Source organism: Oryctolagus cuniculus, chromosome 17 (assembly GCF_964237555.1).
Source record: "Oryctolagus cuniculus chromosome 17, mOryCun1.1, whole genome shotgun sequence".
In the NCBI taxonomy this organism is placed as follows: Eukaryota; Metazoa; Chordata; class Mammalia; order Lagomorpha; family Leporidae; genus Oryctolagus; species Oryctolagus cuniculus.
Genome location: NC_091448.1, coordinates 41,882,021 through 41,894,814, shown reverse-complemented (window position 1 = coordinate 41,894,814; position 12,794 = coordinate 41,882,021). Strand labels below are relative to the sequence as shown.

The 12,794-nt window shown below is 42.5% G+C and overlaps 1 protein-coding gene across 10 annotated transcripts in view; it reads left to right on the top strand.

The window, feature by feature from the left end:
* Window positions 1-12,794, top strand: part of RHOT1 (ras homolog family member T1) — a 93,186-nt gene that overhangs the window by 21,117 nt on the left and 59,275 nt on the right. For all 10 annotated transcript variants that reach the window (XR_011383573.1, XR_007911262.2, XR_011383574.1 and 7 more), the window contains exons 2-4: window positions 6,734-6,792; window positions 9,821-9,902; window positions 11,895-11,938. Coding sequence is in view for 6 of the 10 variants with exons in the window: in XM_051824636.2 (XP_051680596.1) it covers window positions 6,734-6,792; window positions 9,821-9,902; window positions 11,895-11,938 (185 nt within the window). In the remaining 4 variants the exon portion in view is untranslated. The remainder of the gene's footprint in view (window positions 1-6,733; window positions 6,793-9,820; window positions 9,903-11,894; window positions 11,939-12,794) is intronic.

Genomic DNA, 12,794 nt, shown 5'->3' with positions numbered 1-12,794 from the left:
TTGTGTCCCAGTTGCTCCTCTTCCCATCCAGCTCTCTGCTATGTCCTGGGAAGGTAGTAGAAGATGGTCCAAGTGTTTGGGCCCCTGTACCCATGTGGGAGACCCAGAAGAAGCTCCTGGCTCCTGGCTCCTGGCTCCTGGCTGCTGGCTCGGATTGGCCCAGCTCCAGCCATGTGACCAGTTTGGGAGAAACCAGGGAGTGGAAGCTAGCTCTTTCACTCTCGCTCGCTCGCGCTCTCTCCGTTTCTCTGTAACTACCTCTCAAATAAATAAATAAAATGTTTAACCAAGAATAAGTCACTATTCAGCAACTGGTACTGCAGTGTTTGTTTCGGGCAAGGATCACCAATGGGTGTTAAAGCTGGTAAGCTAAATTTCTCGAGAGGCTACTGTGGCATAGTAGGTTAAGCATCTGCCTGCAGCACCAGCATCCCATACGGGTGTTAGTTCAAGTCCTAGCTGCACCTCTTCTAATCCAGCTCTCTGCTATGGCCTGGGAAAGCAGTAGAAGATGGCCAAAGTCCTTGGGCTCCTGTATCTGCGTGGGAGACCCAGGAAGCTCCTGGCTCCTGGGTTTGGCTCAGCACAGCTCCGGCCATTGTGGCCATTTGGGGAGTGAACCAGTGGATGAAGACTTTCTCTCTCTGCCTCTCAAGTAAATAAATAAATCCTTTTTTTTTTTTAATTTAATGAGAAACAGAGGGTTTACATTTTCTCAAATTATTGCTGCATAAGATAGTTATGAATTATAACTGGGAAAATAAAAATTTACAGTGGAGAAACCTGGCAGACACCATCTTACCCACATCATCATGCTAACAAGGTACCAGTCAGCTGCTGTCTGCCATGGTATACTAAGAAGGACATAATAATGTTTTGGGGGTATTCCTGCCAGAAATACAAGGACATTTAAAAATTTCAAGACCATAAAAGACAAAGATTTAGAAACTTACAGATTACAGGAGGGTGAAGAGACATAACAGCCAAATGTAGCATTTTATTCTGAGTTAGAAAGAACATTTTTTTCCTCTAAAAGATAGTAGTGGGACACATGATAAGTTGATGAGTTCCACAGATTGGATGATTGTAGTGTAGTGGTGTGAATTTCCTACTCTTTGGTCATGGAAGAGAATCATCTTGCATTTAGAATATATACACTAAGACACATTACAATCAAATGTTTTTATATTTGTATGTAAAGGCAGAGAAAGAGAATAATGCAAATATAGTAAAATGTTAATATAGAGGAAATCTAGGTAAAGGATAGATATGAATTCTTTGTACTATTTTTGCAATTCCTCTGTCTGAAAATTTTTTTAAAAATAAGTTAAAAACAGTAAAAGTTAGCCAGAGCTGCTGAATCAGTCACCAATGAGTCAGTGAATATTTTAGTTAACCTACACAGTGTTTGTGTATGTGATGCATGCTAACTGTGGGAGTCACCATTTCCTTTCTATATCATTAGCTTGTGTTAGCAGTATTTTTAAAATATGGCATGAGAAAGAACACTAGCTTGACCATCAGGAGATGGTTTATGTTCTTGGGTCTGCAACTAATCTTTTAGTGAATTTTTTCGCTTATTTACTTATTTATTTTTTAACTTTTATTTAATGAATATAAATTTCCAAAGTACAGAATATTGATTACAATGGCTTCCCCCCCATAACGTCCCTCCAACCCGCAACCCTCCCCTTATCCACTCCCTCTCCCCTTCCATTCATATCAAGATTCATTTTCGATTCTCTTTATATACAGAAGATCAGTTTAGCATACATTAAGTAAAGATTTCAACAGTTTGCTCCCACACAGCTTCTGTCTGGGTCTCCGGATGCAGGGGCCCAGACTCTTAGGCCGTCTTCCACTCCTTTCCCAGGTGCATTAGCAGGGAGCTGGATTGGAAGTGGAGCAGCCAGGACACTGAACGGCGCCCATATGGGATGCCAGCATCATAGACAGTGGCTTACCCCTCTATGCCACAATGCCGACCCCTTATGTTTGGTTTGTTAAGATTTATTTATTTATTTGGAAAGCAGGGCAACAGGAAGAGACAGAGAGAGAGAGAGAGCGATCGATCTTCCAGCTGCTTGTTCACTCCCCAATGACTGCAACAGGCAGGTCTGGGCCATGCTGAAGCCAGGAGCCAAGAACTCCATCAGGTCTCCCACATGGGTTGCGGGGGCCAAGCACTTGGGCCATCATCTGTTGCCTTCCCAGGCACCTTAACAGGGTGCTGGATCAGAAGCGAAGCAGGGAAATAAAAAGAAGTGAAGCAGCTGGGACTCACAGGTGCACATTGATATAAGCTGTTTCTATTGTAAGCAGTGGGCAGCTTAACCCACTCTGCCACCATGCTGGCCTCTGCATGTGTATGTATGTATGCACGTGTGTGTGTGTGTTTTAAGGTTTACTTACAAGGCAGGGGGAGGAGGGAAGAAAGAGAGGTATCTTCCATCTGTTTGTTCTTTTCCCAATGCCTGCAATAAATAGCAGGCTGAGCCAGGAACTGTGTCCGGGTGTTCCACATGGGTGACAGGGACTCAGAATACTTGAGCCATCATTTGCTCTCTCCCTGAATGTGCATTAGCAAGAAACTAGACTAGAAGTGGAGTAGCCAGGACTGAAATTGCACATTCCTGTGTGGGATGTGTGTGTCCCAAGTGGTGGCCTGCCTCTTGTAGTGAGGGCTTGAGAAAATCATTGTTTCTGGGTCCCAGGCTCCTCATCTGAAAGTTTGCAGCGAGCTGAATAAGCTGATATTGTTGATTAGGATCTGGCAGTTCTGTGATAATGGACTCTGGCTTCACTGATGGGGTTGGAATGCCGTGAATGTCACCTTATTGTCAACCTCTTGATAAAGGCCCAACACTTCTCACATAAATCAGTTAAGAGGTCTGTAGAAATCAGAGCTGAGAGACACCTGTTAAACCATCTAGTCTGTCCCTGCAGCAGTAGTACTCAGTTGTTCATAGCATGCACTTCAAGATGTTTCTTCTGCACTCTGCTTCCTGTGTCCTAGCCATTCATTATTTCTCCAGAGTCTTTTTTTTTTTTTTTGACAGGCAGAGTTAGAGACAGAGAGAAAGGTCTTCCTTTTCTGTTGGTTCACTCCCAAAATGGTGGCTATGGCTGGCGTGCTGCGCCGATCCAAAGCCAGGGGCCAGGTTCTTCCGCTGGTCTCCCATGCAGGTGCAGGGCCCAAGGACCTGGGCCATCCTCCACTGCCTTCCCGGGCTACAGCAGAGAGCTGGACTGGAAGAGGGGCAACCGGGACAGAATCCAGCACCCCAACCGGGATTAGAACCCGGATTAGCCTAGTGAGCTGTGGCGCTGGCCTCTCCAGAATCTTGACATTTAAGTTCGCTTTTTCAGTAATTTAACAAAGGACTGTGACTTTTCTTCCCTTTACATTTCCCAGTTCTTTCTATTTAGACTTTACTTCTGGAAACTATAATATGCTGCTATGTTTTCCTTTAGAATCACAAAAAAATTTAATTGATAAGCAGTTCATTATCTAACAATCCTGATTTTTTTTTTTTTAAGTTTTACTTTACTTCTTTGAAAGGTAGAGTTACAGAGAATTTTCAGTCCGTTGGTTCTCTCCCCAAATGGCCTCAATGACAGGGCTGGCTGAAACCAGGAGCCAGGAGCTTCTTCTGGTCTCCACCATAGGTGCAGGGGCCCAAGCAACTGGGCTGTCCCCAGATGCATTGGAAGGGAGCTGATTGGAAGTGGAGCAGCTGGGACTCAAGCCGGCACCCATATGGGAAGCTGGCACTGTAGGCGGCATCTTAACCTGCTACGCCACAATGCTGGTCCCCCCATTTTTTTTTTTTTTTTTTTTAAGATTTAGTTTATTTGAAAGGCAGAGTTAACAGAGAGACAGGAAGACAGAGAGAGAGAGAGAGAGAGAGAGAGAGATCTTCCATCCACTGATTACTTCCCAGATGGCCCAGTCTCGGCCAGGCCAGGCCACACCGTAGCCAGGAGCCTAGAACTCCATCCAGGTCTCCCATGTGGCTGGCAGAGGCCCAGGCACTCTGGCCATTTTCTATTGTTTTTCCCAGGCATGTTAGCCAGGAGCTGGATCAAAAGTAGAAGCTGGGGCTCAGACCAGCACTCATGTAGAATGACTGCGTTGCAGATGGTGGCTTGACCTGTTGCACCCACAACGCTGATCCCATAATACTAATGATGAAGATCAGAAAAATGATGGGAACAGAAGTAAAATTTCAGAGTGAAGATTATGATTTTTAAAGTTAGTATGTTAAAAAAAATTACTAAGGAACCAGTGTTGTGGTACAGTGGGTTGGGCTGCAGCTTGCAACATCAGCATCCCATATCAGAGTGCTAGTTCAAGTCCTGGCTACTCTGCTTCCAATCTGGTCATCTTAGGAGGTCAGTAGATGATGGCCGAAGTGCTTGGGGTCCTGCCATCCCTGTGGGAGACCAGAGTAAGGTTCTTGGCTACTGGCTTCAGGCTGGCCCAGACTTGGATGTTGCTGCCTTTTGGGGAATGGACTAGTAGCTAGATAAAGATCTGTTTCTCCCTATCTCTTTGTTGTTTCACTTTTCAAACAAATTTTTTTATTATTAAAGGTTTATATATTTATTTGAAAGGGAGAGTTGCAGAGAGAGAGAAAGGGAGATCTTCCATCCTCTGGCAACACTCCAAATGGCTGCAACAGCCTGAGCTGGGCCAGTCCGAAGCAAGAGCCAGGAGCTTCTTCCAGGTCTCCCATGTGGGTGCAGGGAGCCAAGTACTTGGGCCATCTTCTGCTGCTTTCCCAGGCCATTACCAGAGAGCTGGATGGGAAGTGGAGTAGCCAGGACTTTAACCAGTGCCCATATGGGATGCCAGCATCACAGGTGGCAACTTTACCCATTATGCCACAATGTCAGTGCCCAAACAAATCTTAAAAAAAAATTACTAAAAAAAAATGCAATAGAAAAATTTCCTTTAAACCGTTTAAATACAATACTCTAAAAAAAAAAAAAAACAAATAATTTAAGGATATAGAGAAATAGGTACTCTGATTTCTGTTACTGAGGATGTAAATTTGTTTATTCTGTATTGGAAATACTTGACAATATCAATTGAAGAAAGATCATGCATGGTACCTTGAGTTCTGTTTTAAGGAATTTATCCTGTAAAAATACTAAGTGCAGCATTGTTTCTAAAAGTGAGAACTTGGAAACAATCCAAATGTTCATTCTTAGGAGATTAATTAATAAGTGATAGTACAGGGAAGATGTTTGACCCAGCGGTTGAGATGCCTGCATCCCATCTTGGAGTGCCCACATGTATTACCCATCTCTGTTCCTGATTCCAGCTTCCTTCACATAGATCCTGGGAGGCAGCAGGTGATGGCTCAAAGCAGATGCATCCTTTGCCACTCAAGTGGAAGACTTGGATTGAGTTCCCAAGTCCTGTCTTTGGCCTGGCCCAGCCCCAGCAATTGCAAGTGTGTGGGGATTGAACCAGCAAATGGGAGCTGTCACTCTTGTCTCTCTGTCTCTCAAAGAAGTAATTTTTTTTTTTTTTTTTGACAGGCAGAGTGGACAGTGAGAGAGAGAGAGAGACAGAGAGAAAGGTCTTCCTTTTCTGTTGGCTCACCCCCCAATGGCTGCTGTGGCTGGCACACCGCGCTGATCCGAAGCCAGGAGCCAGGTGCTTCTCCTGGTCTCCCATGTGGGTGCAGGGCCCAAGCACTTGGGCCATCCTCCACTGTACTCCCAGGCCACAGCAGAGAGCTGGACTGGAAGAGGAACAACCAGGACAGAATCTGGTGTCCCAACAGGGACTAGAACCTGGGGTGCCGGTGCCACAGGCAGAGGACTATCCACATGAGCTGTGGCGCCAGCCAGAAAATTTTTATTTTTAAAATATGTATTTTTGTAATTTTTAAAAGCAATAAATATGTATTTTTAAGCAGAAAAAAAGATAACCTTCTATGTATTTTTTTTAAAGATTTATTTTATTTATTTGAAAGAGTTACAGGGAGAGGTCTTCCATCCGCTGGTTCACTCCCCAAATGGCCGCAGTGGTCAGAGCTGAGCTGATCTGAAGCAATGAGCCAGGAGCTTCTTCTGGGTCTCCCACGTGGGTGCAGGGACTCAAGCACTTGGCCATCCTCCACTGCTTTCCCAGGCCATGGCAGAGACCTGGATTGGAAGTGGAGCAGTGGGACTCGAACCAGCACCCATGTGGGATGCTGGCAATGCAGGCCAGGGCTTTAACCTGCTATTCCAGAGTGTCAGCCCCTACTTTTTTTTTTTTTTTTTTTTTTTTTTTTTTGACAGAGTGGACAGTGAGAGAGAGAGAAAAGTCTTCCTTTTTTCTGTTGGTTCACCCCGTAGTGGCTGCTGAGGCCGGCGCACTGCGCTGATCCAAAGCCAGAAGCCAGGTGCTTCTCCTGGTCTCCCATGGGGGTGCAGGGCCCAAGCACTTGGGCCATCCTCCACTGCACTCCCGGGCCACAGCAGAGAGCTGGAATGGAAGAGGAGCAACTGGGACAGAATCCGGTGCCCCGACTGGGACTAGAACCCGGTGTGCTGGTGCCACAGGCGGAGGATTAGCCTAGTGAGCAGCAGCGCTGGCCTCCAGCCCCTACTTTTAAGTATTGTACTAAATTTTGATTTTAACTAAAAATAAAAGACTTCCCCTTGTGGTTGTTAAATTTGAGCTTATATAGAACTAAACACTTTATTAAAGTAACGATTTCTGTTTTCACAGCTAGAGTTGGGAAGACATCACTGATTATGTCTCTGGTGAGTGAAGAATTTCCAGAAGAGGTAAATACTTTGATTTCCTTTCCATATTCAAAAAATTTTAATTGATTGAAATTAAGTTAAAATGAGATAAGCTCTGCCTTTTTTGCCATGTGCTTTCTTTCTTACAGCTGTGACTTTTCTATGCTTGTATGCATTTTGTAGACTTCTATGCATTTTAGTTGATGGTGGGCCTCTCTGAGGAAGAACCTAACAAGACCTAAGTTCCCCGAAGTCCTTTGTGTTGTCCACGTCAGACCTTGTCTGGGATATTTGTCATCAGTATGCCTTAGTTGTCTCACCTGTTAAATGGGAACTGAAAGAAATATAGATATCATCTAAGCTGTAACCCTTTTTCAAAAGTAAAATTATCCATAAGCTCAAAATATAACATGATGAATGTTCTGTGAGTTCAAGTTAAGATGAAAGTTCTGGATCCCTACTTGCCTTCCACCTGACACTCCCTGGTCTGTGAGATATTTTTGTCAGCCACTAGAATTCTGACATACATATTTGAAAACCTTTATCTACTTGACTCATTGTACAAATGAAGAAACTAATTCATTCCACTTTTTCCCACCTCAAAAGCTTGTCGTGGATCTCAAGTGAGATAAGCTTAGTAACAGTGAAGTACCACCAAAAAAATAAAGTGGCTTTATTATGACCGACAATTTATTTATTTATATTTTTGAAGTTCCAGTGTGAGGAGCTACTGGCCAAGTCCTTGTGTAACATTAGGATATTGCTATGGGGAATGGGTTCAGTGCAATGAGCTGAAAAAGATTTCTCATTATTCTCTTTCACATAGTAAGTATTAGTGTTATAACTTGTACTTTTGCTTCTGTTGGCTTTTAGATAGGAATATCTTCATAATTTCATTATCCCAACAGGAATTTGATGTATCATGTGTATTCAGCATTTACAACTGTCATGTGGCCATTCATTGTTTCTTTTGCTGTTTTTTTCCCTCTTAATTAATTAGGATAGTTAAGTAATTACTTAATTTGAGAGCTAAAGTATATTTTCACGTGTTGTTTCCAGGAATCAGTAACATAATGTATAATCACTCAGAGTGTAATACCTACAAGTTTTCTGTGATAATTTAACTTAGTTTAGAATTATTTTAGCATAACTCTCCTGAATGTGGTTAAGTGTTCTTGATTAATTAAAAAATCATACAGTGGCCTAGAATTCAAGATACTGCTTGGCCTGCCTGCATTCCATATCAGAGTGCTTGGGTTTAAGTCCTGGCCTTGCTGCTGATTCTGGCTTCCTGGTGGTGTGTACCTAGGAGGCAGCAAGGGGAGGCAGGAAGGCGATGGCTCAAGTATTTGGATCTCTGCCACTAATGTGGGACATTCAGATTAAATTCTTGGCTTCTGGCTTTGGCACGTCTGTACCCTGGCTCTTGGGGGCATTTGGGGAGTGAACCAGAGGTTGGGAAATATCTTTCTCTCTGCCTTTCAAATTAAATAAATAAGTAAATAAAAAACTAGAAAAAATCATATGATCTTTCTGAAAAATATAATCATTAAACATAAGGCTTACGTAGTCAATCAGTTATATTCTAGAAGAAATGCATTTTGATAATTTGAAGGTTGATTTGGATTAGCATAGTTCGTCATTTGGTTTAAACCTTCTACAAAGTGGAATAGAAACATCATATTTTGGGCCGGCGCCGCGGCTCACTAGGCTAATCCTCCGCCTAGCGGCGCCGGCACACCGGGTTCTAGTCCCGGTCAGGGCGCCGGATTCTGTCCCAGTTGCCCCTCTTCCAGGCCAGCTCTCTGCTGTGGCCAGGGAGTGCAGTGGAGGATGGCCCAGGTGCTTGGGCCCTGCACCCCATGGGAGACCAGGAAAAGCACCTGGCTCCTGGCTCCTGCCATCGGATCAGCGCGGTGCGCCGGCCGCAGCGGCCATTGGAGGGTGAACCAACGGCAAAGGAAGACCTTTCTCTCTGTCTCTCTCTCTCACTGTCCACTCTGCCTGTCAAAAAAAAAAAAAAAAAAAAAAATCATATTTTAAAAATCTAACATTTGAGGGGCCAACACTGTAGCATGGTAGGCTAAGCCTCCACCTGTGGTGCCAGCATCCCATTCCCATGTGGACACCCGTTCAAGTCCCTGCTGCACTTCTTCTGATCCAATTCTCTGCTGCAGCCTGGAAAAACAGTAGAAGATGGCCCAAGTGCTTGGGACCCTGTACCCATGTAGAAGAACTGGAAAAAGCTCCTGGCTCTTGGCTCTGGATTGGCTCAGCTCTGGCCACAGTGGCCATTTGGAGAGTGAACTAGAGGATGGAAGACCTTTCTCTCTGTCTCTCTGTCTCTCCCTCTCTTATAACTCTACCTCTCAAATAAATAAATAAAATCTTAAAAAAAACTTAGCATTTGAAATGCCAAATTAATTTAAGAATTGTTTTAGTCTTCATCAGATCTGAGGTGTCCTTGCTATGTCTTGAGCCTACACAGCTGGAAATGTGTGTTTTTTTGGAAAAAGTTTTGGTTGTACAGGTTTTTTTTTTTTAAATGTTTATTTATTTCAAAGGCAGAGTGACAGAAAGGGACACACAGATCTTTTACCCATTAGTTTACTCTTTACCCAAATGGCCACAGTAGCCAGATCTGGGCCTGGCAGAAGCCAGGAGCCAGGAGCTCTCATCCTTGTCTCCCACACAGATGACCAGGGCTCAAATACTTGGGCTATCTTCCACTGCCTTCCCATACCCCATAGCAGGAAGCTGGAGCAGAAGCAGAGAAGGCAGGACTTGAACAGGCACTCTGAGATGAGATGCCCATGTCGCCAGCAGCAGCTGTGTGCCTTGTAGTATTGTTTTTTTTTTTTTTTTTTTTTTTTTTTTTGTAGTATTGTTTTAATATACATTTGCATCCTTGGTAAAATATAACACCAAGCATTTAGAAGTAAAACAGATACCTATAAGGATAGCTAGGAGTGAAAGGGGCTAATATAGATAAATTTACATAATGTATTAACAAGTTTGGTTGATAATATCCAAAGGTTTTTCCTTTTTTTATATTTGTTTGCAAATAAAGGTTCCTCCCCGGGCAGAAGAAATCACCATTCCAGCTGATGTCACCCCTGAGAGAGTTCCAACACACATTGTAGATTACTCAGGTAATCAATGTCCTCTTGTAGGTGAAGCTGTAGGGTTAGTTTAGTAGTCCTCAAAAAAGGTCCTTATTGAGCTTTTAAAAATATGCTAAGAGTGGTAATTCTTTCTCTGTGGAAGTACATGATCCTTTCTGTTCTTGCCTCACTTTTACCTCCTGCTCCACACCCTACTCAGAGCACCCATTTGACAACTACCCTATCCCTTATATTCCAAGTTCGGGTCCATAGAGGAAGGTAGTATGAGTCGGTAAGCCATGACTGCCCTTGAATCAGAACTTCGCAGAGAGAAGTTCTGGGTCAGCTTTGTTATCAGGCATTTAGATATGTTCTTATGATTTAGAGAATGTTCTTAATCTGAACATTTATTGAGTTCTGAATTTGTTCTTTAACCTGTCAACCTTGATCCCAAACAAAATAATAATTACAACGGTTGTGAGCTTGCTTAAATTCTATTAGAAAAACATCATTACTGATTTTAATAACTTAAAAATTTTCTACACACAACTGTTTACTTTTTAATCAGTAAATTATAATGTTTTATTCCTGAACTTAAGGGGAAAAAAGGGGGTATGAGTACTCTGATAATGCTTTGGCTAAGCTGGTGTTCCATATTCTAAAAAAATGGGCATCAAAATTGTGCTGTTTAAACCAAAGGCGGGGAACATCTGACCCATGGGCTGTATAAGGCCCTGGAAATCATTTGGTCTGGCCCTGCTTAGGCAACTGCAGGAGGATTCAAAATTTAATTAATCTGTAGCAGGCTAATTTTTAAGTTGATAATTTTGTATGGCCCCAAATGATGTTATAATTATCTAAGTGGCCCTTGTCAGAAAAAAAGGTTCCCCACCCCTGATTTAGGTCATTGAACACTTGAAATGTGACTATTCTAAACTGAAATGTGCTGTAAATATGAAATAAAACTGGATTTGGAAGACTTAGTATGTAAAAAATCTCATTAATTTTCTATTGAGTGCATGTTGAAATTTTATATTTTTATATTGAGTTAAATATTAATCTTAAATTTTTATTTTTTCCTTCTTTTGAGATAACTACCAGAAAATATAAATTATATATGTTTGTCTGTTGGACAGCAATGTATGAAAAGCTGTAGGGAGATGAATGCCTTCTTTTGCCATCAGAATTGTAACTAGCTTTATTTAGAGAAATATTCTTTCTCAGTATGTGGAATTATATAATAGATTCCTTTCAGTATTAGAATTGAAGTCTTCACCATTGATTATTCAACATGTGAAAAGATATTAAAAATATGATCCATTGTTTAGCACCGAATAAAATACTCATATATGAGTTTGATGTCAGAAACAACAGACCTTTTTAGGGGAAGGCATGTAACCAAGGTGATCTAAATTACTATGTCAATAATTGTTTTGCTCATTACTTTGCTTCCTAATGCTACAATATCATGCATATCCCCTGCCTCTGTGGAATTGTGGGCATATTCACCCATGGAGAGCAGTTCTAGCCTGAGAGCCTTGTGTGTACTAGAGAGGGAATTGATTTTTCGTTATTGTGCTCTGGTTTTCCTTCTGGATGGTGCTTACTATTACTATCACGTGCTGTCGAGATCTTAAGCTTGTATCATCCAGATTCCTACCCAGCCTTTGTAACCCTTTCTGTACAGACTCTGAGCTTCTGACACGTCAGCACTCAGTCTCGTAGCTTGGGTTTCGGATCCCCTTTGCCTAACCCTTTTCAACTCTGGATCAGTTGCTGGCATCAACTTATCACACAATGCCTCTGCTCGCCTGTGCCCGAGTCGTCCTCCTGTAGACTTGGCCTTAAGTGATAGCCAACTTCCTTAGCACAGTTCAACCTTTCCCCTCCCCTAGCTTGCCCTTGTCTTTGCCACCTTGTCAAGTGTGAAACCATGTCATTTTGAGGGATATTAGGTGAGTGTCGCATGGATTTTAGCTTGACTGTTCATTTTTGTGGAAGTGTTTAAAATAGGAAACATTGGCTTTTTATCATTTGTAGAAGCAGAACAAAGTGACGAACAACTTCATCAGGAGATATCACAGGTGAGTTTATTTATGGGAAAACAGTAAAGATCATGTTGAGCAAACCTTTTTCATTCACTCAGGAGGACGTTTTCAATCTTTCTTGTTATTGCTGACTTTGAGTAGAGTTTGAGTATTTTTCCTGTAAGTCAGGAATTTTTTCTTCTTAGAGGCAAGCTAATTTTTAAAAATTTATTTAATGTGTTAACCAGCTAGAACTGTTTGTATTTTTATTTAAAAATGCTGGGGTGTTTGGTGTTTGGCCAGTGGATGGGAGCTCTGTATTTCAAATAAAGTAGTAAGACACCCCCTGGGATGCCTGCAACCCATATTAGACTGCCCGGGTTTGAGTCCAAGCTCCATTTTGATCTGCTTCCTGCTGATATACACTTGGGAGGCAGCAGATGATGGCTCAAGTAGTTGGGTCCTTGCCACCCACATGGAAGACCCAGATTGGCTTTGGCTGGCCTAGCTATTATAGACCTTTGGGGAGGAAAAAATATGGCAGATCTTTGTCTCTCTGTTTCTCTCTTTCTCTGTCTTTCTCTCTCTATCGCTTTACCTTTCAGAAAAATAAGTACATTTAAAAAATACATTGGATTGGGCAGCAGTTAGCCTAGCAGTTAAGATGCCTGCATCTCATATTGGAGTACCTGGATTCAAAACCTGGCTGCTGATTCCAGCTTCCTGCCAGTACAGACTTTGGGAGGCAGCAGTTACAGCTCAAATAATTGGGTTCTTGACACTCATGTGGGAGACCTGGATTGAGTTCCCAGTCTTTGGCTTGACTCAACCCTATCCATTGCAGACATACAGGAGTGTGCTTTCTCTCTCTCTCTTTCTCTTTCTTTACCCCCCTCTCCCCTGTCTTTCTGCC